This window comes from Alligator mississippiensis, chromosome 3 (assembly GCF_030867095.1).
Source record: "Alligator mississippiensis isolate rAllMis1 chromosome 3, rAllMis1, whole genome shotgun sequence".
NCBI lineage: Eukaryota > Metazoa > Chordata > Crocodylia > Alligatoridae > Alligator > Alligator mississippiensis.
The window spans coordinates 104,541,151-104,568,600 of record NC_081826.1 but is presented as its reverse complement, the minus strand read 5'-3'; the positions used below and the strand labels follow the sequence as shown (position 1 = coordinate 104,568,600).

At 38.8% G+C, this 27,450-nt stretch overlaps 1 protein-coding gene across 3 annotated transcripts in view; it reads left to right on the top strand.

The window, feature by feature from the left end:
• The window catches only part of RTTN (rotatin), a 147,287-nt gene that overhangs the window by 38,902 nt on the left and 80,935 nt on the right, over positions 1 to 27,450 (top strand). For all 3 annotated transcript variants that reach the window (XM_059724270.1, XM_059724269.1, XM_059724271.1), the window contains exons 12-23: positions 375 to 587; positions 1,191 to 1,303; positions 2,503 to 2,629; positions 5,213 to 5,338; positions 10,414 to 10,530; positions 13,695 to 13,834; positions 14,076 to 14,247; positions 16,031 to 16,130; positions 19,796 to 19,884; positions 22,805 to 22,922; positions 23,487 to 23,583; positions 26,000 to 26,065. In XM_059724270.1, coding sequence (XP_059580253.1) covers positions 375 to 587; positions 1,191 to 1,303; positions 2,503 to 2,629; positions 5,213 to 5,338; positions 10,414 to 10,530; positions 13,695 to 13,834; positions 14,076 to 14,247; positions 16,031 to 16,130; positions 19,796 to 19,884; positions 22,805 to 22,922; positions 23,487 to 23,583; positions 26,000 to 26,065 — 1,478 coding nt within the window. The remainder of the gene's footprint in view (positions 1 to 374; positions 588 to 1,190; positions 1,304 to 2,502; positions 2,630 to 5,212; positions 5,339 to 10,413; positions 10,531 to 13,694; positions 13,835 to 14,075; positions 14,248 to 16,030; positions 16,131 to 19,795; positions 19,885 to 22,804; positions 22,923 to 23,486; positions 23,584 to 25,999; positions 26,066 to 27,450) is intronic.

Here is a 27,450-nt window from a genome sequence, read left to right as displayed (position 1 = left end):
CATGACAGGCAAAGGCCTATAAAGATAACTGGAGGTCTGTGTATAGTTTGCCATCTAGTGGTTCAACCTTAGAATTGTTGTAACTGACCATCCCATGGCTGGATCGTGTGTATATTTCTGCACACTGTGGCAGCTCAAACTCCAAGGCCAAAAATTCACCACCAACTTGCATCTGGTTTAGTTTGTATTCTTTGCAAGTCACTTTGCATATTTTGCATATTGTTTTATTAATTTTACTTAAAAAAATATCTAAATAGCAGCACTGAGGATTATGCCAGTTTAATTCAGAAGTGGAATTCAGTAGCCAGTGTTTGTACTATGTTTCAATATATTTTTTTTTTCTTTTTTACAATTCTCCCTTAACTTCCTTCAAGGCCAACAATGTGTTACCAGAGAGCTTGCTGACTGCTTTATTTGTTCTGTCCCTGGACATGCCCTTTTCTTTGGAATATCCAAACACTCATGAATCTGTTGCAGCCTATCTGGAGCAGATGAATTCTGAGAACTACAGCATTTATAAGCAAGCTGCAGAAGCAGCTTATTCAATTGAATGCACTTGTAACTTTATGATGGATACCCATAAGGAGGTATGAAATTCAATGTCACCACATGTACAAAAATGTAGATATAATTCTGATATAATTCATAAAGTTAGCTTAATACAGATGAGTTTGCAATATTAACTAGGTTTGTGAAGTTTTAAATATTAAGATATCTATCTATCTTTATCCTCATGTGGCATTTTTATTTAGAATAATTGCTTAAAAACATTAAGAGCACAAGAACTTTTGAGATGTATAAGGATATAGTTTATGCTTTGTGGTCCTAATGGCATGGCACATTGGGCACACTCACTTTTCTTTGAAATTTTAATGGTATTTGTCAAGGCTCAGTGTCTCCTGCAAAGTAATCAGCTGTTCATTGGAACAGTCCATAAAAGTGAGACACATATTTGACCCATAACTTTTTTTGTTTCAAATATATCTAATAGTAACTTTTGCTTGTTATTCATGGGATTTTAGGGGATACAGTGCTTTTTTTTTTTACAGAGGAAAGTTAATTGAGCCTTAACTGAGCTAAGCCAAATATCACCGAATTGTCCACATCTCGGCATGTATAAAAAATATTGTACTAATTTTTTATATCATTAGCACTGACTTTCCTTTTTTCTTTCTGTCTTTTTTTTTTAGGGGGAGAAGAATCTTTTTGAGTTAATAGAATTGGCAGATCAGGCCCTCGGTAGTCTTTCTTACCATCAACACTTTCCATTGCTTCAGGAATTCATTCATATTTGCTCTAATATGTAAATAAATTACTATTACTCTTAATATAGAAGGGAAATATTTTCCTTTTATACAAACATTGTGTTTCTTATACTGTTTCAGGAGGAGGAGGAGTAAAATTGTGTGGAAGCTTGATATTTATTTGTGATCTGAATTTTGCTCTTGTTCTGATCATTAATTTATCCAGTCATATCATAAAAGAAAAAAGAAAGTTGTAAATTTGAGTGTGGGAGCTAATACATCAAATAACTTTAATTTTGTTACATCTAGAGTGGATAATAATATTTTAATCTGTTTCTGGAAAAAAAGAATATTGCATTTTTTGATTGGAAATTCAGATTTTAGATTTTTTTTCTCATGCTTTGGAATTTTCAGTTTTAATGCATGCAGTTTCTTAGAAAAATAATGCTTTCTGAAAGTGTGAGCAAACTTTAAAAGCAGTGAATAAAACAATTCATAGCATGAAGAGAAATTATTCTCTTAACGTTCTGTGTCCAGACATGTAAAGTCTACTCTTCTGTTTCCTCCCATTAATTATGCCCACTAAGTCTTTAATTGCTACTAATGACCACTGTTAGTTCTAAACAATCAAAAGTTATGCTTTTCTTCTCTGTCTGCATTGTAACAGTGAGATTAGACTATGATATTTTAAACATGCTTTCTAATAGTTTGTTTTGCTCATGTGTCAACTTTACATTTCTTAAAAATGCCTATTTGAACTATAAAAACATCAATCTATAAATGTACTGTACTAGTAGTTTTGGTTATACAATTTGATATGATAAGACACCTATCTATTTTGAAAGTAAAACTAATGTCGCATGTACATAACTGTGAACAATACTGTATCTTCTTGCATGTCACATGCCCCCGAATAAGATGCACACTTTTTTGGGGAAGGCTAATTTTTGGTAGAAAGGTGTGTGGTATGTGAGTAAATATGGTACTATACATTGCAACTTTACAGTGCTGGGGGAAAAATACAAAATGATCTGATTCACTGTATGAGTGAATTTAAAATAATTTATTATTCAGGATTACTACTGTAAATATTTTATGAAGAATATTGAGCAAAATAATGGTGATAAACTTGATATTGTGAGACATTTTACATAACTCCTCTATAACTTATTCTGTAATATAAACAGCTTTATTGTTATAGTACAACAGCTCTATAGTAGCTAATTTATCTTGGGCATTTAACTGTTTCCACTTACAGATGGAAGTCTGCCCAGGCTAGTCCACGGCTGAGGACTGAGAGCCAGAAGGTGCTCCTCCGTTTGTTGTCTCATCCTCTGCTGAATATAAAAAATGAAGCTTATCGGTGCTGTCTGGAAACTGTTAAGGTTAGAAAGAAATTGGTTTTGTAATGTTTCTTTTGAAGAAAATATGTATTTTTTTTTTGATGATTTTACATTTCACTCTTTTTCTAGTCCACTGTTTATTTTGTAGTACTAGATGGTATTTGAAGTCTACTGCTTTGTTTGTAACATCATGAAGTTCAACTGATTACAATTGTGCTCCATAAATTTTAATTTTAAGTGGTGGAAATGTTCTAGAATCTGAGATACAAATGGATTGATAAATTGATGTGATACATTTAGCTTGTTTTGAAGGACCTTTGGCATCTCCTAGTTTATTATTTTTTTAAATTATTTATGTTAAACAACTTTAAATGTAGCCTTTTTCAATGTAAATTATTTTTGCTTCACAAATGAGTTTATATATTCCATTTGGCTTGGGTACTGAGGTTAGATTTTTTTCAGCCTTTTGTTTCTTGCCAGTTTTACTTCCATCTCATGCTATGCCATTTGAGTTACCAGCTCTTTTCAGAGATTTTTCACTTCTTTAAAAAAAAAATAAAAAAATTCTTACTGACAATTTTAATAAAGGACAAAAATGTTCACAATCTTGTTTTTAGCTTTTAATTAATTAGCGTGATTTAGAAGAAAGACAAAAATGCATCTATACAACTTTTTCACTACTTTGACTTATACAGATTCAGAAGAAATGGAAAAAAAAGTTAACCTTTTCTTGAGTTTGTTGTTTTTACCCCAAAAGAGAACAAAATTTTAAAACTCCAGTTTCCTTTTTTCTTCTTCTTACCTTATTACTGTTCATTATTAAGGTTTTTGTACATCAGTTGGTAGGAGGGATATAAGCGTAAGCTTACAGTGCAGTTGTAAAATGCAGTGCAGTCCTGAAATATACTGTCTAAAAATGGCAACTTTATTATCCTGATCTGCTCACTGTGTTTTAAAGGTCTTCTGTATTCACTTTGGGGAAGATTGTGGGAATACTCTTTCCTTTTTATATCTGTTAATTTATTTCTGAAGAGTTAACTTTAACTTAAAGAAGACATGCAAGTTTTTTTCTTAAATGTTTTAATTTGTAATCCTTTACACTTATGCAATTCTACACAAGCCATTTACTGGTGTGTATGGCCCTGAGGCTATAAATAAATGTTGCATTTGACATGGTCCTGATTGTTCCAGGATTTTACCTGGATCACAACTGGATCAGCAGAGTCCATTACATATTTGTGTCCCTCTTCCAAGTTTTATTGCTGCTCCTCTAACAGTAGGTGGCCTGCAAGAGCACACATCCTGGACAGCTTGTTAATACTGGCCGTAATAACCTTACAGACAGCACCATGATATCCTGGGGGGAAAAGCGATAGCACATTTTTATCCTACATACTTTGACAGGTCATGAAGTGGAACAGCAGCCTTGCATATCTGTAGGGTTCCAGCACAACACACATTGTCTTGGGACAAACGTGATATCTGTTTATAGCCTGAATGAATAATTTAACCTCGGTATCTTTATTACTGCTATTTATTCATTTAATAAAATACAGGCCGAGTTTCAAAGCCAGCAGTTGAAACCAAACATTATTTTACTTGGGAGTTGGCTAGAATTTGTTCATTTAGTGGTAAATACTACCAGGCTTCCGGAATCATCACTGTTCTCAGTTTGTGCAGCACCTAGAATGCTGTGGTTCTTCACTAAGATTCTAAATGTTGTTACAGAAAAAATAATATACTACTAATTTGAATCATCCTACATTTGGTGATGCCTTACAAAAATTGGCATTAAATAGATGATCTAAAATATAATACCAGCATTTGTAAGCAGTTTGAATATTGTTGGTTATTCACATTTCACTTTTACTTCTGTTTGTGATGTCATAATTTTACTAATTCTCAGATTTCCTGGTCTTCCAAAGTACATAACTCATTTCTAATAAAAAAAAAAAAAAAGGAGGATTAAAGTTTTTCTTCTGGTTGATTTATACTTTAATCATTTTTATACCTTAATTAGTGATACATGCATACATATATGCAATGCACACATGCACTCATATGTACATACATGCACATACCGTTTTTTCCGATTCATTTGAACTTTTTTATAAAAATGCCTAATTTTAGACTATTTAATTGTTTTAAAGAGGCACTAAAGGATTAAGTGCATAGCTTCTGCTTAACATTCTCTGTGAAAATGGCATTAGTAAAAGGGGGGCACCTTTGTTTGTGTACAACTTTTAGGATTGTGTGCCTCCTAAGGGCACAGAGAATGCCTAATAACCAGATGTGAGAACTAAAATACCTAATTGTGGTGTAAAGATGATGACACCCTGTCAAGAATAGAAAAATGTTTGTACTGTCATATAAATTTATGAAGCTGCACTAGCACTAATACTTATTCAATAGCCTTGGAATGTTTATTATGCGGTGCTGAGACGCACTTTTGATGAGAGAACTATAGTTCTTTTGACACTTTGAATAGTAATGTGGCCTTTTTGGCAAAGCAGCTCAATTGTTTTTCCAAGAAAATCACAAAATGAAAAACTATCTAGAAAACAAGGTATAGAAATGGAGATATTATTAAATTTTGAAATTAATCATTTGTTGTTTTTGATGAAGGAGTGTTTAGGTATCCATAATGTCGCTAAACCTGTTTCTTCTGTTTGCCATGGAGTGCGTTTTCTTCTTCACCCAAAAGTTTTATATGAAATTTCTACGTTTGGACTTCAGGAGTCTAAAAATGAGGTACAGTTTTTAAATCTTATTAAGGGTTGGCATTTGCATATAGACAAATAATCTATTTCACTATTCTCAGTAGTGGTTTCAGTCCTATTTCATCTCTCACTTTTTCTTTAACGGTTCTATTAAAACAGCTAAATGTATGTACACCTGGAAAAGTAAGACCTAAAACTGCACAGCCACTTTAATTTTTACCTGCAGAAAGACTGTGTGCATGATAAGATTGAAAATGTTTAAAGATTCACCTGAGTAGCACGAAAAGGTGATGAACTCTAATAAGGATAAAATCATTAGGTACAAATTCGATGCGTTCAACTTGTATGGAAGATGCCAAATCAGATTTCTCTGTTTTTTTTAAACCGACTACTAAATTACTTTACAAAATAACCTTAGTATTACAGGTGCTACACATTGACATTATAATATTGTGCCCTTATAAAAAGGGATGTAATGGAAGTGTCAGTAAAGTTCAGTGAATGCATTAATGGACTCATCCTTTAGGAATACAGGGAAACTTAAAAAAAAAAAAAAAAAAAATCATGAACATCTTGAAATTTGTTTTGGGCCTAAAAAAAAATGTTGTCAGTGCAAGGTAGTAGTAGTTTTTTTATAGTTTTCGTTAAAATAACACAGTAAAATTGTCTATAAAATTATATATAATTGATGGTTATTGGGAAAAGCATGTAATAAGATTACACATTTAAAGATTACACAATTTAAACAAAATTAAAACAGAACATAAGATATGATGATGCAAAAACAGATACAATGAAACAATATTATAATAGTAGAATAAACAGAATAAAACAATAAAAAGAACAAGGAATTTTATTTAATTTTGGACCTTATTTTTTCTTCAAGTAATGCAAATACACCTGGAGAGTATATAGGACAAGGGTGTAAGCTCTTAGAGAGGAGCCAACTTTTTTCCTCAGTAGCCTAGTATTTAAAATTTTCCACAAATAGAGAGATCCATTTTCTTGTTATTTCTTCAAAGAATGAGTAAAACCATGAAGAGCAACTTAAATCGTCTGTCTAGTTCTTCCCAGAAAATCATGTCTTGTCTGTATATGGGGTCCAATACCAACTGCCCATAATGACTGCGTATCATTTGAGTGATTTGTAGCCTAGCAATGGTCTCCTGTTTGCAGTTTTGTATTTCAGTTAGGTAGGTTTCTAAGCCAAATGGGTGCTCTATTAATCTCAGAAAAGCTAAAGTTTTTGAGGACATCTCAATGCCTCAGTAATCTGTATACTGACATCTTTAATGTCTTAATTTATACCTTGTTTAAATATAGGGCTCATATTGAGTTGATCACTTTTAGCAACTCTCGTGGGCCATTTGTCTGGAGGCAAATACAAATGTTATTTATTTTAAAGTTTATTTGGAAGAGGAGAGGCTTCTAAAATGCAGCTCTTGGGGCATCTGATAGGTAGGGGCCACTGGAATTCATACCAGAAGTGAGCTGTGCAGAGGTTCCTTTAATCTTGGAGTTTCCCCTGCGTGTGCTCCCACTACTGACTGGCAGAGGGACCCTGTTGACCCCACTGCTTCCTGCTTGCTCCTTTTACTTCTGGCTCGAATTCCATTGGTCCCTCCTGATAAGTGTACAGTTTATAATTTTTATCCAATAATTTAGAGTTCCTGATTTAGCAGAAGTGCTCATAGTAAGCAACCCTGTCATAGAATTTGGAAGAGATAAAAGCTGCCTTAAAGTAATTAGAATTTTTTTTTCTATTTTTGAATGAACCTTTAGGTCACAGTAAAGAGAACTTTACGTTAGATTTATAGATCCTTAGTGCTGCCAGTACTGCCCTTCTTCCAATCCTATTGTAAAAGGGTTACAAAACCCTTACAAAAGGGTTGTAAAAGTAATGCAACTCTAAGCAATGGTCTGTGCAAGAATAATTTTCTCTGAAACTGGCCTGATCTTCTTCCTGAATGTTATTTTCAGAAATCCATGTTTGTAAATGAGAGAGTAAGCATCTCCCAAATATTTTGGCTAGAATGCACATTAAACAGGATGATATGTGCAAGATCTCTTATTATCATTTTTAATAAATTGGGACTATTATATTTTCATTCCAGTGCTTAGGATAAATCCTTCTAAATGAATTATATTAAAAGTTTTGTCAAATATCAATACAATTGTTCAAGTTTACCTAAATTTAAACATGAGAGTAGTTCTAGTAACATACGTGGGATTATAGTTAAACTCATGTTTAAGCTTTTGAAGAAAAAAATGTTAATATTATCTCCCTATTCCTAGTTTAGAACTTTTGCTAGTGTGATACCTGAATTTAAGCAACTAAAATCAATCTATCTGTGGCTACTTTACAACAGATGTTAGTTGGTTCTGCCTTATTTTAGTAGTTCTCTAAATACTCTACATGCAAGCAACATAGAACAGCTTTCTTTATATTTTTAGAAAACATTATTAATCAAGGGTTAATATCTTTACAAGTCTTAAGTAAAAAAATATTCTTAAATGTATACATTTTATGGAGTTTTCTTTAGTATTTTATTTTTGTTTGTTGTTTTAGTTTAGTTGATTCCAGGTTTCTTTGCTTAATGAAATGAAAATCAGTTGACAATTGAGTCATGCTTCCAAATGTAATTTTAATTGTGCTGAACTACACGGAAAAAATATTGGCCTTATTTTGAGAACTTGTGTATGTTCTTCCTTATTTGCCTTTAAACAGGTGGCATTTCCAGCCTCCTCTAAACAAAATAAATGCAGTCAAATAAGGCTCAAACATTATATTCTTCTGAAATGTTGGTTTTGCAGTCTAACCCAGGCGTGCTCAACCTGCAGCCCGCAGGCCCAGTGTGGCACAGGGCTTGTGGAGCCATGGCATCCAGTCTGCTATAGGTCGGGGCATTTGGTGGCCCTTCCTCCCACGTCATGCATGGGGATCAGGGTGGGTCACACCCCCTATCTACCTCCATGTGGCTCAATCTGGGACAGGTCATGCCCCCTTCTCCTTCCCACCTCCGTGCAGCCAGATTGAGCCACATCTCATTGCCCTGCGCACTGGATTGGGTGCACCAGCCACATCCAGCCCACAGATGGATTGAGTGCTGTTCATCCAGCCCAAGGGGGAAAAAGGTTGGGTTTCAAGGGTTTAAGCTGCATGTTGTAGGCAGCATGTAGCAGAAAATTTGCTGACGTCTAATTTTTCTGAGAGTTAAATGTTAAATTTTTTCTAGTCAGTTTTAGTCTATTCGCTTAGAGGCAGCACACAGGGAGTTTCTTCTTCCTTGCATGATTTTTGCAAGGCTTTGCAGCAGTCCAAAAGCTAAGGGCAGTTCTCTTCTATGTTACAAAGGGCATGATGAGCCAAGCCAAGTTTCATTTCATAGAACTAGCTAGTTGAATTGGAGAGAGTTTGTGTTAACATTTAAATATTAAATGTTTAATATTTAACGTTTAACATTGGGGGTTAATTTTCTAGTTATTCTCAGCGCCTGTCAGTGCTAAGCTGTTAGCTTTGAAATTGGCTAGCAAAATAGAGTTGAAGGTTGCCTCTGCATTATGAAGTAACCAGCATTAAATAGGTGGAAAAAGCTGAGAGCAGACTGTTTTCCTCATGAATTAGCAGGCATACTTAAATCGTATTAAGTGATCCCTTTAATGTTGAAATCTGTGGAATTTGCCAAATGACTGCTGATGTTTGTGCTATTAAGGCTGTACACAGACATCCCATTTGCTTGACTGTTGCAGTTTGACCCAGATCAAAACAGGCGCAAAACAGTTCATTTACACACATTGTTCTTTTACGCTGTGCTGATACTTCTCTGCCCTCCCTACTCTCTCCTGAGGGCGGTTCTCTTGTCCTTCTACTGAGCTTACCCTTACTGCTGAATTTGAGGCTCCCCGTTGCCATTGATAATGGAAATCAGTGGCATTTGGTGGTGATGGTAAGTGGAGGCTGCAGTAGTGGGGTCACAAGAACAGCCCTTAGTGCAGAGCAAGCAGGGCTGGGATGCTGTGGAGTGGGTTGGCACCCAAGCAGTAACCTGCCATTCTTAAAGGTTACCAGTCCCTGGTGTATGTGAATCAACAGGAGAACCCAGCATCCCCAGGGGGGATTTAAGATTTCTTAGTCTGTGAAAAATAGATTAATGAGTAGTGGCTATCCGTTGTGGGTAGCTTTTTCTTGCGGAGGGAACGGTGAGAAACTTTTGCAACATATGCCATATATGAGCAGTCTGTAATGAGTGTTTCTTTTTTAAAGGCAGAGCTTCCAGAATTGGTGTTTCTTCTTGTTGGCACTATAAAAGCAAACATAGCCTAAGGCTCATAAACCCTTTGAAACTATATAGCTCTTGAGGAATATGACAATCTGATCTGTTAGCTATTTTGAGAAACCCAAATAATTTTCCATTTTTGGTAACAATAGTTTTAACAGGTTTCCAGAAGAAAGCCTAGTGTCCATGTAGCCACTTTATACATTTTTTTTTTTTTCCTTCCCAAAAATGTCTTGGAGATTGAGAATGGAATGTTCCTGAAAGTTAGTTGGGTATGAAGAGAAAAAAAGATTTTGTTTTCTAAAGCCAGAGACCGTAGAAAAAGAGAAGAGGTTAGCAGGTGTCTGATATTATGTAATGACTTATTTCTCTTACTTGAGCACTGCTTGCAACATATGGAAAGGTTCATGAGTATTTATAAAAAATATGAACAGGACTGAAGAGTTGTGATGAAAAAGTGATTCAGCAAAACTTCAGTGATTTGTGGGATGTAACAAATTTCAGTATGGCAGGATTGACAATGCATTTTTACTTTTTACACCACTCTGAACTTTTTCTCTATAAATAGAATGTCTTTTGTCATATAAATCAGAATACCCATGTTGTAAAAGAATTGCATGTCAAGAATTAGAGTAGAAGGTAATACCATCTGTAGTAGCCCATCAACAATTTGCAGAGGAATTGTTCTAGGAGGAATATTTCCCTTCTTTTCCCTAGATACATAAGTTGACTAATTGGAAATATTCTGTAGGAAATTGCCTGCCGTAGGATTGACAAGTTGACCTAACTACTTTCTTCTGTTGTTATTTAATCCTTTGTTGTGGAACAGGTGAACTCTGCTGCCAAGGCCATTCTGATTTATCTGTTACAGGGGCAATTAATGATGACAGCAATGACCTGGAACAATTTTATTGAGGCTCTTTATCCTATCATTCCAATTCTGCAGGTACTCTTGCATCATTTTAAAGCAAATTTATGTTTATTATCATAGGAATGCATGTACAGCAACATTGTAATGTTATACAAGGAAAAATTAAGTATTGTATTTACTCAATTTTAAGACCAGTACTTCCCCCTTATTTAAAGGGGTGCAGGGGGCTTGACTTAGAATTGAGCATGGGAAGGAACAGGCAGCTGCTGTGGCTTGGCCTTCAGCCTCTACCTGGTGCTGCAGCCATAGCCGCAGCTGCTACCTGTCTCTCCCCAGCCCTGCCCAGCACCATGCCATCTCCCCCTGCAGCCTCTTTCTCCCCATCACGTCCCCCCTGCCCCCCATGCAGCCTCTGCTCCCTTGCCTGCCACTCTCCCCCTCCTACTTCTTACCCTTGCTCCACAGCAGCAGGCTATGTACACACTGAAGCCTAGGACACTGAACATGGTCCCAGCGTAGCAGTGTGCAACCCACACAGCTGCTACTGCTATGGGGACTGGGCTGGGGCTGTGCTCAGTGCCCAGGCTAGAATGAGGACAGAGCCTTCTGGCATGAAGCAGAGGCTGGGGGGTGGCAGGCAGGAGGCAAGCTGCTTGACCTCCTCATGCTGTCTACCTCCCCATTGCCTGCCCACCTGCCGTGGAAGAATTAAAGATAACCCTCCAATAATTAGATTCTATACATGGAAAATTAGTTTTTTAAATGACACATTTTCAGTATATAGAATTGAATTATATATTTTCAGTGTATAGAAATATTAAAGCAAGACTTTTATTACCTATTGTCAGGGTTTGAATTACAGGGAATCTTGGGGGGGGGACGAGCCCCCCCATAAGAGAGTAGAGCCCCCCCCATAAGATTTGAAAATCATAACCTGGGGAGGACTGTGACATTTATTAGGACATCATGATGGGCAGCCCTTTTTTTTTTTTTTGCGCCGCCCTCCTCCCCCATGTCCCCAAAGTCAAAGTGTAATACGTTAATCTTCAGTATTCTCTTGAATTCTTCAGGCCGCCTTCACGTGTCTAAGAATATGTCTACACAGTGCAGTACAGTGCCTTTTATAGGTGTCAAAATTAGTTGAGTTCCCAAACTCAACTATAAGTAGTATAGCAATGTGCTCTGTTCAAACCAGTTTAACCTAGTAATTCAGCTATACTGATTCTGGTGCTCAGAGTACCTCAGGTCTGGCACCAGGTAGACATATCCTGAGACTTGGCCAGATCCCTTTGCCCCATCTCATGGATCCCTTTGCCCCATCTGTAGTCTAGCAAGAAATCTCATCCTTCTCTTCCCCCCACCACTCTTATCCTAGTTGTTCTACCTAAATCCTTTATATCTGTTCAGTGACAAAGATTTTCATTGTACTATCCCTCTAACCCTCTAATCTTATGCTTCATATTATATCCTATATATCCATGGTCTGCCGTACCCATTAAGTAGCCTTTCCAGCTAGTACTGGGAAGCACAATCTTTGTTACTTCTCCTTTTTTATGTTCCTCAAATTTATCCATGAAAACCATCTTGAAAAATGAATTCTTTATGCAGTCTGTTTTTCCCATCTTAGGTCTTGATTCTTTCAGTGAGTAACAAGTTCTGTGAGGACAGGCATTTGAGGTGAAAACAGATGTCATCTGATGTCCCATTTGTGTCATAAAAATGTTTATGGAGGCACAAATGCTGAGCAAATAGACATCAATCCCCTTTGTTGAGCCACATAAAAGGAAATCAGTGGTGCAACAAAAGTTGGTAATAAACTCTGCCACTGCCGCTTTATTGTCCTGCTGCTTTATTATTGTGGACATGTATTGCTTCTGTGGGGGAAGAGTGCTAGCATCCTGAGCTGCTTGCACTCTCCTGCCATGCTGGACAGGTGCTCTGCAAGCTTGGGGGGCACTCAATCCCTGAGAACACTTGCCCACTTGATCTGCTTACAGAGAAGCACTCTGGGGAGTCTCGAGCTACCTCTCCATAAGTGGGGAAGTTGAGGTTCCCCGCTTAACTAGATCTGTACCTCGAGTCTGGCTGGACAGGAAAAAGTCTTTCCCCACTTAGTCATACCCATTCCTGGTGATCACTGGGGCAGATCTGGCAGAACAGGGAAAGAGGGGAGATCACATTGCCCCTTGTCCCACACTTGGTGGTGCGGGACAAGGGGCAGTATGCATTTTGCCCAGTGAAGTGGCTCAGCCATGCCTTGACACCTTAGAATCATAGAAGTAAGGTTGGAAGGGACCTTGTAGATCTTCAAGTCCGACCCCCTGCCTGGGCAGGAGGGAAACTGGGCTCAAATGACCCCAGCCAGGTAGGCATCAAGCCTCTTCTTAAAGACCCCCAGGGTAGGAGCTAGGAGCCAGGTGATGTGATTCATTCAGCTATGTCTATTTCTAGCCTTGCACAAAGTTCACTGAAAGTATTTGGCCCTCATACTGTCTTCAGTAAAAATAAGTTTTATGTTTGTGTGATACTATGTAAATTTATGATATAGATTATTTATGGGGAAAAAGAGAATGCAGAACACTAAAGCTAGACTTAGTTTTGCTCATAGAGATGGGGATTTCTGTCTATGCTCTGAATACATCCTGCAAAATAATGGCTAGGATTCTTTATTTCAGTTTTTCTCAACTATTGATTTGTGATTATAATACAGAAAACCAATTCTGAAGGCAGAGAGCAGATCCTGAGAAGAATTATGTGTGTAGATTAAAGGCTAAAGTTTACAGTGAGATGTGGCAAGGGTAGTGTAAAAAATGTAATGCTTTTGATTTAAGGAAAGGGTTACCTAAAATATGTTTCTTTGTTTCTGCGGAAGATCTTACTCTACCAAAATGAAATGAACCCAAGTAATAGTTACCTTTTGGCTCCATTTATATAAGTGAAGTGTTTGTCTGTTTTTTTAATTACTGGCTGGAAATTTTACTTTTCAGGAAAGATACAGGGAAGATAGCGTTTTTCTAAAGCTATATCTGTTAGAAAGCATGAGGATATTACATTGCTTGCCTTTAAGTATGCCTAACCTAATCTTATGAATTGCTTGCTTGTGAGCTCATCTAGTGCTATTTTTATGTGAAGTATTTGGTACTTAGAAAATAATTTCCATTTTTTGTTTGTTGCCAAAATTAGGCATGCTTGTTTCTTAATTAGATAAGCTAACTGAATAGATTTTGACGTTTTTGTAGGGTTATGCAGATGCCGAAGATACACTGGGTAAGAGCATCCTTGCCCTGAGTGAAACAACTTCTGACAAAGGAGAAGGGATTCTCCCTAGAACTACTAGACTAAGGGCTGCTCTCCGACTTCTTTTCTCAAAAAAGCAGTTGTGAGTAATGTTCTGCAGCAATTTCAGCATGGGATTCAACACACATGTGCAAGTCTAACCTGGAGTGTTAAGACTAACTTTGTTTTAGAATGAGGGTTCATTTAAAATGTTTAGGCAAATGATTAATATAAATGAGTTTGGTATTTGCATCTCCTTCTTCCCCCTTTTTAAGGTTTTTACCTTTTTGTATGCTTAGCTAAAAAGCTAAAATACTCTGTTTATTTAATACTTTGCTTTGTAGAGTGCGTTCCATGGCACTTAAACATCTAACATTCCATCTCACGAATGAAGAAGGAGCCAGCCTGAAGCGCCCTCTTTTACATGGCAGTGTTTTCACCAGTGTTCCTAACTTGTTTGTTGTGGAAAAACCTATTGAGCTGAAGCTGGATGACACAAGAGAGTCCGTTTTTAAGGTGAACAAAATCTGTCTACCATTCTGTCATATTTCAGAACTCTTTTGCGTTTGGTTTAACATCATGCAAAGAGTCAGTGAGTTATTCCGTTGACTGAAGGCTGCAGTAGTTTCCAAATGAATTGATTTTCACCCCAGAAAAAAGATCTGTCAGTGAGTTCTTCCCACCTCAAATCTTAAGAACATGTTATGAAATGCAGCTGTTCATGAGACAAGGGCTCAGTTGACTAGTTTCGCGAAATTTTCTGTAAAAATGAAATAAGTTAGCTCCACATGACGGAAGTTTAGCGCACTCTTAAAATTCTGTCATGGATGATTTTCAAGTAGTCATCACTCTGCTAAAATCAGTCTTTTGCAGGAACACCAAAAGGCAATTTTCATAGTCTGATATCAAAGTTCTTCCTCTGGCCACTTGGAATCAGAATTGCTGGGAAATTAATAGGCTATCTTTTTTCGAATTTTTGCAGGAAAAATATTGACCTCCTTTTCCTCAAACAAGTCAATTGTTGTTGCTGAGTTTTTAAAAAGAAATGCAGCTCATAAAATGAAAATTATATAAAGATAAGAGTAGCTGAAACAGCACTATCCTGGAAAGAGTTTTGTAACCCTTTAGTGAAAATGTTACCTCCTACCATAATTTATTACCATATTTACTTCAATCTGAAGTGAGCAGGGGAGATCACGTGTTATGAAGAGGGGAGTGTGAGGGAGACCACATGGTGGGGGAGATTGCACGGTAAGAGTGGGAGTTGGGAGGCCAGGTGAACAGAGGAGGAAGCAGAGATTGAATCATAGGCACTTAAATAATTTCAATGTCTGTTGCAAAAGATACAATTGGGCATCATAGGTACCTTCTGAAATGCCCATACTTGAATGCAGTTTAATCACCTTGTACACAAAATCTTACAGGAAATATAGTTTGACTAATGTCCCAGCTCCCTTCATTACTTCGGTTCAGGAGTCTCATTAATCAGAATCATGGGATGACTACTAGAAGATTCTCCTCTCTTTTGACATTTTCTTTTTTCAGAGAAAATCATTTATCTGTAATATGAAAGGATCCAGGACTTGAAGCTGGTGGTCTCTAGTAGGGTGGCAGTTAGTGGCCTTATAGGAAAGGAACAAAGGGAAGTTAAGAGTAACCAGTAAAAATAAATGCTAAGGGAGCTCTGAAAAAATAAGTTGTTAGAAAAAAATTCTAGCCACTCAGTTAACCTTGGATTTTTCAAAAAAGAAAAAAAGAAACATAATCTCCTCCAGCTCCTTAAGGTTCAAAATATATTGGTATGTCTGGGAGTTAAATAACTGACCTAATCAGATACCACTATAAAGGAATTGTTTTGCATTTAGCTGAAATTGTATTGTGCTGAAATGTGAATCATCTGCTAATTTAACTAATATACCTGTGTTGTAATATTATACCCTTGTGCAGCAAAATCTTAATTTTGCATAAGAAATACAAATCTGAATATAAATGTATGATTTTTTTTAACCCTGTATACTTTAAAAATATCAGCAAGGTATATTTTAAAATGTTATATCCAATTATATGCTAAAAGTTGTTAATTTACCCTGTTCCTCAAAAATTACTTCAGGGATATGGTAAATGCATACCATACTTGCTTCTGAATAAACATGTACTGAATATAAAGATTTTTTAAATTAATTTTAGTTAAAGTATTTATAGTTTTTGTTATTTCCATTCTCTGAGGTAGTAACTGGGGAACTTCTCCTGTTTACCAATAATGTGCTTTATGTAATTCTAAATGTAGTTTTATTTTTAGGCTGAAACTGTTGAAAAACTATATGCTCTTCTTACTTCTGATACGGTTGACTTAGTTTTGAGAAAGTCTGCAGCAGAGCAGCTAGCTATCATCATGCAAGGTAAAATACCCTAGAAAATATTTATTCGTGTGCTGGTCAGCAAGAGTGTTAGTTTTCTATTGGAAATGCTGTTTTTGCCTTTTTAAGTACATAGCTACTCCTTACCTTAATTATGATATTTCAAAATTGTCATGAAAATTTACAGTCTGGTTTCAAAATTTACTTGCTTCATCCTGTTATGTTTGAGAATAAGGAATATGAGATTGTATTTTCTCATTAAAGAAAAAGCATCCTCTCTTGGGTGAGAGGTAACTGTAATTCTGCAAGGCTACATTATGCCTAATGATGGAGCTGTAAAATAGGGCACTGTACATTATCACAGCTGGTGGGTCTTTTCCCTTCATTTTCTTCTTGACCTTTCCTTACTCAACTTATTCACTTTGTGCATTAGAGGTAATGACCCTGCACAGTTCCCATTTTAGTGGTCCAGTTGTTTCTGCTTTGAGTGAAAGAGACTACTGTCCTTAGAAAATACTAAGCATTCTTTTGGTGTCATTAGCCAATCTGTTTTGTAGACCAGCAAACTTTAAGCACACAAGACCAATCTTAAAGTTGCTTAGTCTTGCTGTTTCACTTTGAGAAGCACAAACTCATGTAGTCCTGATGCTCTTGCTAAGTTTCCAAAATTGCTGAAAGGCTTAGTTTGAAGCTTTTCAGAAGTATTTATCAGTTAGCTTAAGAATAAGAATCTAATAGTGCTTTATAAAAGCTGAGGAAAACAAGTAGAACTTTTTTCAGCTGAGTAGTAGTATGAAGTTGCCAGACTAGGTCTTTCATACGTTAGTTCTTAACTGATATGCTGTCCCAGCACAGGACCTGTTGCAGGCAGCAGCAGCAACAACGGCAACAAATCCTTACTATCAAAACCTGGCATAGGAAGCATGAATACAAAAGGAGATTCACTTAGGGAGGACCTTTTATTTTCTTGAATTTATTTTCCTTTCTTCCAAGGCTAAAGGATCTATAATACATCATTCTAGATTAATGATTCTCAACCAGGGTGTAATGACACCCTAGGATGTCTTGAAATCCTTTCTGGGGTGCTGCAGAGTGCCACTCAGTGTTAGCATTATAGTTAGTTTCATAGTGCTTAGGGTTGGAAGGGACCTAAACAGATCATCAGGTCCAGCCCCCTGCCCCAGGCAGGAACAAGTGCCAGGGTCATAACACCCCGGCCAAATATCTGTCCAGCCTCCTCTTGAAGACCCCCAAGGTAGGAGAGAGCACCACCTCCCTTGGGAGTCCATTCCAGAGCCTGGGAGCCCTAACTGTAAAATAATGTCTCCTGATGTCCAGTCTGAACCTTCTCCCTAACAATTTGTGGCCGTTATTCCTAGTAACTTCCTGTGGTGCCTGGGAGAACAGAGCCTCACCCAATTTCCGCTGGTCCCCCATGGTGAGTTTGTGAAAAAAAACAAACAAACAAAAAAACCTCTTGCTATTCAACCTGGGGTTCACATGCCCAGACCTTCTCTCCCTGGCCTGCAACCCAGCCTTCCCCCACTGACTTCCATGCAACCCAAAGTAGCTACAAGCACCAGGGACTCACTGAGGAGCCAGAGGGCTCCAGCCAGGCTGGGGCTTGAACCCACAACTTTTGCCACCTAGGGTAGCACCCTTACCACTGGAGTACTGGGGAAGGCTACCATTGTTAGGCTTCCTTTACATCAGGGGCGGGCAGTTATTTCTGGAGGAGGGCCGCTTACCCAGTCTGGCAGTTTTGGCAGGCTGTCAAGGGCCCCATGGGTAGCTCCACCCCTTGACAGGTGCCCCGTCCCCTGGTCACCATCTTGGGACCAGTGTCCCAATGTCTTGGGACCAATGTCCCAAGGCCAGCACTGGTGGGGCCTGAAGTGGGGCACAGGCTGGCAGGGGTCTGTGGAGCCAGGCTGGGCTGCACCAGCAGGGGGGCGCTGGCCCAGCTCCATAGAGCCCCTGCTGGCTGGGACACCTGTACTTCTGTCACCCTGCTCTGGGCCCCGCTGATGCTGGCGCCAGGAAACCAGTGCAGGCCCCGTGCTCCTGATGGCTCCCCGCCCACTTACTCCCAGTGCCTCCCAGCCCCACAGTACAGGCAGGGGACAACACACAGCCCCAACACCCTTCTCGCTGGCAGGGAAGAAGCTGGTGCTAAGTGCAGGGAAAACGGGCCCCTCACCTGCCCATGGCCAGCACCCCCTGCTGCAGGTGCTCTCAGCCCACATGGGGCTATCTGGAGCAGGCACAGGCAGCCTCACACGGGCTGCAAGTGGCTGCAGCACAGGTGCCAGGCACAGGGAGAGTGAGAAGCCACTTTTCCCCATGCTCAGCACCAGCTTTTAACCTGGTTCTGCTGCCAGCCCCATGCTGTCTCCGGGCTCGCCTGTCGGGGCTGTGTGCAGTGGCAGCAATGCGGCCCCTCCGCTTGCCGCGCCGGGCAGCATTGGCAGCTGCTGCCTGTCCGGAGCTCACTCGTACTCTGGGCAGCACAGAGGCAGCGGTGGCAAACACTGCCCGGCATGGCAAGTTGGGGGGGCCGCAGCTCCTGTCGCCATGCACAGCCCCGACAGGCAAGCCCGGAGCCAGTGTGGGTCCCTGGCTGGCAGTGGGGGTGGGTTAGAAGCTGGTGCTGAGCGTGGCGGGGAAAAGCTGCCCCTTGCCTGCCCCGTGGCTGGCGCCCCACGCTGTAGTTGCTCGCAGCCCACGTGGGGCTGCCTGTGCCTGCTCTGGACAGACCCGCACAGGCTGCAAGCGGCTGCAACAGGGAGCACTGGCCACAGGGCAGGGAAGGGCTGCTTTCCTCCGCGCCAGGAAGGAGCCCGGGGAAAAGCTGAGCACGGGGGTGGGGAAAAGCAGCCCCTCTCCTGCCCCATGGCTGGCGCTCCCTGCTGCAGCTACTTGCAGCCCATGTGGGGCTGTCCGGAGCAGGCACAGGCAGCCCCACATGGGCTGCAAACGGCTGCAGCACGGGGTGCTGGCCATGGGGTGGGTGAGAGGCTGCTTTTCCCCACCCCCATGCTCAGCTTTTCTCTGGGCTCCTTTTAATTTGTCAAATTTCTGCTAGTCTAGCGTATGGTAATTATGATAAACAATAGGGGTCAAAGCCTAACTCCATTGCAGCTCATAAGACTTTTGTTCTTTACTTAATGGAGCAAGGATTTCATCCACCTTTGTTGCATTTGGTTTGTGTTGTAATGCCAGGAGCTATAGTTATGAACCATTTAAATTGCCTATGATTAAGCCAATATCCAGACCATTTAATACAATAATTGAAGGGGCAGGTATATTTAAAAGATTTGAAGTAAGATTCAGCAATTTTCACATGAATAGTGATAAATAATAGACCTCATATCATGGTTATATGGTGATGTGTGAACTGAGTTTATGATTTCTCTTTCCTCAGGCCATCACAATTTGCACATTTTCAGTCTACATAATGAGGTTAGATATTGAATAGATGTCTATATTTTTACATAGTGTGCAGAGATGTAAGAAGTTATAGAGAAGCTTGCATTGTTATTGCCTGAGCTGTGCTTGTGTGGGAGACGTTGTAGAATACAAGCTCATAAAAATAACACTGCTCCACAGCATTAAAATAACTTGTGGCCCAACACCAAAAGCAAAATATAATGCTGTTGTAGAACTGTCTTGAATCTGTCCCCCCCACTCCCCCCTCTTTCTTCCAGATACTAAGTTTCATGACTTCTTGAAAAAATGGGGTGTGATAGATAAGATACATGCTTACCTGACTGAATGTGTACACCGGGATGGCAAGGTAAAAGTTTGTCTGTGCCTGTAAGTGTTCAACAAAAGCAAAAGAACCTTATCCTTTTGTTCTCTTAAGCATAAAGTACTTTAGAGTATTGCACTTATTCAGAATACAAGCATCTAAGAATAGTCATGTGAAGTCTCTTGTTAAGTTACAGAGTATGAAAACAGTCTATTACACTGTAATTTAGCTCAGAACCACACTAACGATGCAGAAGTTTTATCTTAATTTTGATGGGCAGAACTTCTGATCTCTCCCTGATTGAGGACTGAAAAGTAATTTGAAAATGTTCAAATTGATGCACATTATACTGCTAGAGGTTAAATTCTGCCTCTAAAGTCCAGTTCTGAAATAGGTTGCAGTTAATAACCAGCAGGCATTTATTGTAAAGAACGTGACCCAAACTTGATTGAGGACAATATGGATATAAACAAGATAGTGTCCTAAATATTACAAGGCCTGTGGCCTTTCAGATAATCTGCCTTGAAACTGAATCTACCTGATGTAAAAAACTGAATAATACTGAAACCTATGTGCTACACCCTTTTTTGCGTTCATGATTGTGAGGATAGACCAGGATGTAGATGATTGATTCAAAGAACATGTGTTAGAGCAGGGGCTACCATAATGGACATCAAGGTCAAGCTGTGTCAAGTCTGAGGTCTCAAGCTGGGGGTTGCAAAGAAATCAGGGTCAACGTAGGCTGTTACTTGTCAAGGCTGGGGACAGAAACACTGGGACAGAGAGGGCAGGAACAATCGGGCACTAGAAGAAGAGGCAGGCAGGTGCAGGGCAAGGATCCAAGCAGGAGTATTGGTTCAGGCTAGGTAAGGCACAGGTAGTAACTAGGTAGGAGCAAGGAACAGGTCTAGGGCAGGCAGGAGTTCGAGCAAGGATCAAGGCCTTTAAACCTTGGATAGAGTGAGAATCAAAGGAGGGAATGCATCTGCACCGTACTTGCTCTGGATCTGCCCCTGCTAAGTCATGCACCTTGATTTTGAAAGCCTGTTCTTTTTGAGGGAAGGCAAATGTGGTATGCAAGCAAATATGGTATTCCATTGTTGCAGAAATACCAACAAGCCCCTGGCCTGCCACCAGAGGTGGGTTATCTGGGCCACAAGAATTCCCACAGTTCAGATTTAGCCCATGTAGCCAAAATAATTAGGAGAGGCCTGCTGTAATCAATAGGATGCCACTACCTACAATAGCTATAATTGCATTTGTGAGGGCCTTATCCTGTTGGTGTCTAGAAGTGCTCTGGGTGTGCCTCTGAGTTCTTAAATCTGACTTCACTTACACCCTGTTGCGATGCAGAAGTTAAGTGAGAACTAGGCACCTGGCTGGTCGGGTCAGAGCATTTCTATTCATTCACAGAAACAGAGTTGCGAGTGCCTGTGGAACTTTCAAGTCAAATTAAAGAAGTGCCTAGTGCATTTGGAGTGGGGTGGGGGAAGTTTGAGCAGAGGCCTTTTGGGTTGCTGTTTTGATGCCTAAGTAGGAGTCACACAAGCACTTTTAAAAGCTTTACTGTTTGTGAAATCTGTGGGAGCTTGTTATTCCATTTTGTGCTTCTGTTTGGTTGATTGTCTTCTTTTTTTGGCTATATGCCCTGAAGGTGATTGAGAGTTTGAGGTGGGGAGGCAGATGGATTTCCTATCATAGGAAGTCCTTATCTTTGTAATCCTAAAAAATGCTTATACAATACAAAAAGTCTAAATTTACTTACCAAGTGAAGGCTTTGAAGAGGTATGTGACTGGAACATTTAGCATTTAGCTATGTTAAGTCAGTCACCTTAACAAGAAAAAAAGAAAGTAATTAGGCAGCTCAGGAGAACAGCATTTTTTATTTGTAGAGTATGTATGAGTGGAAAATTCCCCATCAGTGTATCTCAACCCTGAGCAAAATTGGCAAGATTCCAGTTGAAGTTTCAGGGGCATTTTTAAGCTCTTGGATTTTTACCGTTAATAATGTAGTGCACTAAAAGAACTTAATTTACAATAGTTTGTGGGAATGTGTGTTGAAATACAAAAATGTATTAAAACTTCTTAAAAGAAAAAATGTAAGCGTCTGTTAGGAAAGGGTGCTTGTGAATAGAAGGGTTTTTTGGGGAAGAGCACAGTTCTTAAGAAAGCTTTGGGAGCAGCTAGGTACAGTGCTGCAAGTGTTTCTATTGCACATAAGCAGTATTTTGATCTATTAAATATCAAATGGAATTTTTATCTTTCAGTGATAATAGAGTTCACAAATCATATCCTTAAATATTGAACTTCAGGCAAACAAAGTAATAGAATAGTGTATTTCTTGATCTGCAAAAAAGATACCGACTTGGCTCCTTTATATTCCCTGAACAAACTGTGGATATGTGGTGTTCTTACATATTGAAAGAACTTTGGTTCTATTCTGGCTGTTCAACTGTTCTGTTCAACATGAGCAAATCATTTCCTTTACCTGCCCTAAAGTTTCCCCATAAGTCAGCCAGTATTGTATAACATTTTGCATTGACAAATGAAAAAGGCTACATAAGGCCATATGTCTTTAGTTCATATATTTTGACAAGATAGAGCTCTATTAACATAAATACTTATCTTTAATAGACTTATTGTCACATCTTCCTGTTTACAGGCATGGGTCTAAAAAAATTGGCCTCTTTGAAACAAACCTTCAAAGAGGACTATGGGCTTCAAGAGGCTGGTTCCAGAAAGAGCCTGTTAAACAGTAGAAGAAATTCTGTATGACACCCTGTTTTTTTCTGAGGCCAGTGTGATGGCTAACAGTTTTATAGGTCTCTCTGATTGGACAATTTTATAGATCTCTCTACTGTTGACTTATAAACAGTATACATTTTTTGTAGGATGGCAGTTTTCTCCTAGTCCTAAGCAACTGGATAGAGAGAAATCTAGATTAATATTGTTTTCCCCCCTGCAGATCATGGAATGTATAGTCTTACCATGTCTTACACTTTTACGAAAGCTTGTATATGCTGATCCAGTGACACGTCTGTCATTAACACAGCAGCCTGCTGTCCTGCTCATGCTATTCAGAGGTGACTTAGAAAAACTTCTATTGATAATATAATATGCCTTTATGTTTTTATTGGAGAGAAAATTGTTTAAAATATGATTAGATTTTTACTAGGAAAAAATGTTTGAGGATGTTGGGTTGGTGGTTTGGTGATATAGTTCAGGGGTTTCCAAACCCCAGGCCGCAGCGTGGTGCTGGGCCACGAAGGGTTGGCTGCCAGTCCACAGGAAGTCTGACTGCCGGACCGGAAGTGACCGTGGACCAGCAAACCGCAGACTGGAAGTGACCAGCATACTGTGGACCAGCAGCCAACCCTTTTTTATACTGGGTATACAGTATGCTGGCCACTTCTGGTCCGTGGCTTGTTGGTCCTCAGCCTAAAAAGATTGGGAGCGCCTGATGTAGTTACTTCAGATGGCATTGCATTTTAAACAGTTTGTTCATTTGTTCTTTTAAGTTGTGATTCTTTTCCCCCTTGAAGTTGATGGCAAAATTGCTACTGAAGTCAATGATGCAGAATTTTAAATATTATCAAATGCTAGTGCTTTCTTAGATTATATTTTAAATATACTTTTATTTTATTCAGTATCCTTGATATTCCAAGATAATTGCACTGTCCTGACTGAAACTGCAGTATTGCTTTTTCTTCTGTTGTTTGATGAAGTATCAAGAAAAGAAACATGGTAACGTATAGGGTTTTCTTTTTTCTTTATTCTGAACCTGAAAATACCCTTTTACCAGAATTAGGGTTTTTTTGACAGCAGTAAATGCACAAGCAAATCTTTTAGTCACAATTTATGCATTTCCCACATTTGTATGTTTTTGACATTGGATAAATATCCAGTGATGTAAGGCCAGATCTAAAGCCCAATAATATATTATGGTATTTCTCTCTTGATGTCAGTGTATCTTTTTAGATTAAGTTCTAAAGACTGACATCATGCTTCTGAAATTGGACATTTTTGCTCACGTAGTGTCAATCAACCATATTAAGTTAGCTGTTAAATAAATGAAAAGGTTTTATATTATGTACCTTGACAATGCATTCTATGATCATAAAATCATAGAAAATTAGGGTTGGAACGGACCTCAGGTCATCTAGTCCAATCCCCTGCTCAAAGCAGGATTGTCCACAACTAGATCATCCAAAGCCATGATCATCTATGTAGTTTCTAATGGAAATATAACCAATTTAATGGCTTGATAAACTCTTTGATCATGTTTGTACAATGTCTAGTACACTGGTGTCCTTATATTACTGAGGCCTCTAGTTGCTACCACAATGTAAATTTAAATACTTGATTAGAAGTCAGTAATCATTTACAGTTCTATCAGCATTATTGCAAAAGTTATTCTGTGATAAAATACCCTTTTCGTAAAGGCAAACCTCAGTTGAATAGGAAGGTCTGGGTGCAGACAGATGTAGCATTTGAAATGTTTCCAAGTGTAAAGGACTTGGAAATGTTTAAGAAATATAGCATTTCAGCTGCCAGACAAGCAGCTCATCCATCTCCAACCAGGGGGCACTGTAGATGGCTGTAGTGACTGCAGGCTCCAGACCTGTGGACTGACTGGAACCTGGAGCACTCTGAGTGCTAGAGCAGCTGAGATCCAGCTGGGCAGTCTGTAAGGCTGTCTGTCAAGCCCCTGCCACATGTTATATTTTTGGTGCAATTAATATATTAATCATGCTATAAATTACAACTGTCCATACATTCCTAGAATTTATGGCATTATAAAATAGCAGACCACTCACAAATATATTTTTAAAAGACATAACAACTTAGTGGCTGCTTTGTATGGCTCCATAAATTGAACATGTGACATGCCCCATCATCCTAATGTTGACAGTCAGCTGATTGTCACCACTGGGACCTGGGCAGCCCAGGGTCTGAAATCTGTCTGAGTGCTGCCCTGGTTCCAATGCTGACAGCTGATTGTCAGCATCAGGATGTGAGCTTGCCAGAACCCAGCACCTTAAAGAGCCTTGCCTTGTAGCACACGATCTTTAAAGCTTTTTAAAGTGTTGGATCTTAGCAAGCCTCGAGGCTTGGGGCAGCTCTGGGACCTGGCATACAGCCCCCCTCTGCCTGATCTTGAGAATCAAACAGAAGATAACCTGGGTCTGAACCAGGACAGTGCTTGCAGATGCTGAATTCCAACACTCAGGTGAGTGGGCTAGGGGCAGCTTTGGATCCCGAACTTGACTGCCCTCTGCTTTATCCCTGTGGGATGCCTGAGGTTAATCTCCCATGCAGCTGAGGTTAATTCCCAGATTTGTGTGACCTGCCATGCACAATTGGCTTGACAGGTCATGCAGTTTGGGGAATGGGGCTTAAAATTCCTCCAGCCCCAATCATGCAACTGTCTTAACATCTGCCAGCAGCCTCAGATGACTCGTACTGCTCTTCCTTCCTTCCCTGTAGAGTTTGGAGGCAGGGGAGAGTGGAGCATTCTGGGATTATTAAGGACCTATGAGATCCCTGTCCCCATGCAGACATAATAAGAAGCAAAATGCTTCAAAATAGCTTCATTTCAAGAGGTGTATTGGAGCACCTGAGCTACTTTTGGAACACTTCAAAACTGGTTGAAATGCCTCATTTTCTGTTTCTTAATATTGAAATAAAATATGAACACACTAACACATTGTAGTAGTTGTCCTGTCTAAAAAAACTTATGTTATTACAAAATAAAAGCTTTAAGTATTTCAGTGCTTAAAATTATTGTAACTCGCTGGGAATAAAGTTAGTATTCTCTTACAGTTTGTATATTTAAAACTTATTGGAAAGAGTTGCTACTTCTGTTTTTCCTAACAGTAAAGCAATTTAAACTGACCATAATGCTTTATATATCATTTTAATTTTATACAGCGCACACATACAACATAAATTCTATATGCTAATAAGATGTATGATCTGCAAAATGTTACTACTAATGTTAATTTTATATAAACATTTATTCATCAACATACTGATGAATCAATCCATAGGCAGCAAGAAATGACTATTAATTCTGGGTAATAAAGTATAGTAGAGCCTTAGTAAAAAAATACACAGCTAAAATCAAGTCATAATAGATATAAATATATTTTTCTTCCAGGGCCAGTATATCTAGTGACTATTCTAGCCAACTGACCTTTAGCTTGCCTGTTGCTGTTGTTAGACGGTGAGTTTCTTTACAATTAATTTGATTTCTTTCTATATTCTGTTAGCCAATGATGGAGGGATTTCCAAGATATAAATGAAAAATGCAAAGGAATCTTACTACCCTGTGCATTTTGAAATTCACATAAATACTGATTGTAGTTGCTGGTCTCTCTTGCATTTCCACTGAAAGTTTAAAATGCCATCAGGAGGTTTTCTTGTTCAGAACTTTTTGTTTATAAAATGGTTATACTGTATAGTCATATAAAGTGCACTAGTGAAACTAGTTATAGTGTAACTGTACTAAACGCAGTTAAAAGTGAAGTTAAACAAAAATTCAAATTAACAATCATTTTATGATGATTTAGCCCAGTTTGTTTACTTGCTTATTTGCAGTGGGTCTCCAAGTCATTTGTGTGATTTTTCTGCTATACGAAGTAGGTTTACACAAGTGATTATTTTTAAATAAATCGGTATGCAAGAGAAATTTGTTTATTCAAGGAAGTTAGTGCATGTTAATCTTGAAAATTTGCCATTTATAAGTGATTCTTCACTAACTCCCAACAGGATCATTAAGAGACCTTTTGTGCCTAAGAATGTAAATTGGAGCCATAGCTTTAAGTACACTAACTTCCCTTTGCAGACCTATGATGAGACCCTCTTCTGCAAGTTTAGATACAGAATTAAGGTACAGCTACAATTCTCTTAATTACTTAATTACTATTATTAGGTAAAAAAGAGGCAAGAGACAAATCAATAGCCTGACTTCAATTGTCTCACCCCAAAGCACAAGAACATACACTTATTCCAATGCCTTTCTAGCTACCCACATCAATACACAAATTTTCACCTACACCAGCTGGAAAGACTCAGGAAGATGGTATCATGCAGGCTGGCAGCAGGTCTTACTGAATTTTTGGAGCTCTCCAATTTTCCCTCCAGTCTGTACCTTACACTTAGATGGCTCATTCTAATATAAATGTTCCTTGTTTGGTTTTATTCTGTTGTCTTTGCTTTACCGAAACTTTTGTGACTGAACTGAACCAGTTCTCCTAGGAACTGGGAAGGTGTCAACTAGGTGGGATTTATGTGCCTGTTAAAATTACGGTTCCAGAAGGGATAATTTCTTATCTCTTTTCTGTACTGTCATGGAATGTTGCTTGGCACCATCTTATCTTTTAACCTTGGTTTATGATCTTCACTGATAAGGCTGCTTTGTTTCACAGTTCATCCAAGAAATACGTATCTGTTATAACAAAGCAGTATCCAAAACATATGGTTACCTTAATCACTACAACTAACATATTTAAGTTAAAGCTATGTATATTTGGATGACCTAATTTAAGGCCATCTTGTATAATGTCCTGTATCAGGCCTTGTGCTTTGTTCGTTTGTTCTGGTTTTGCT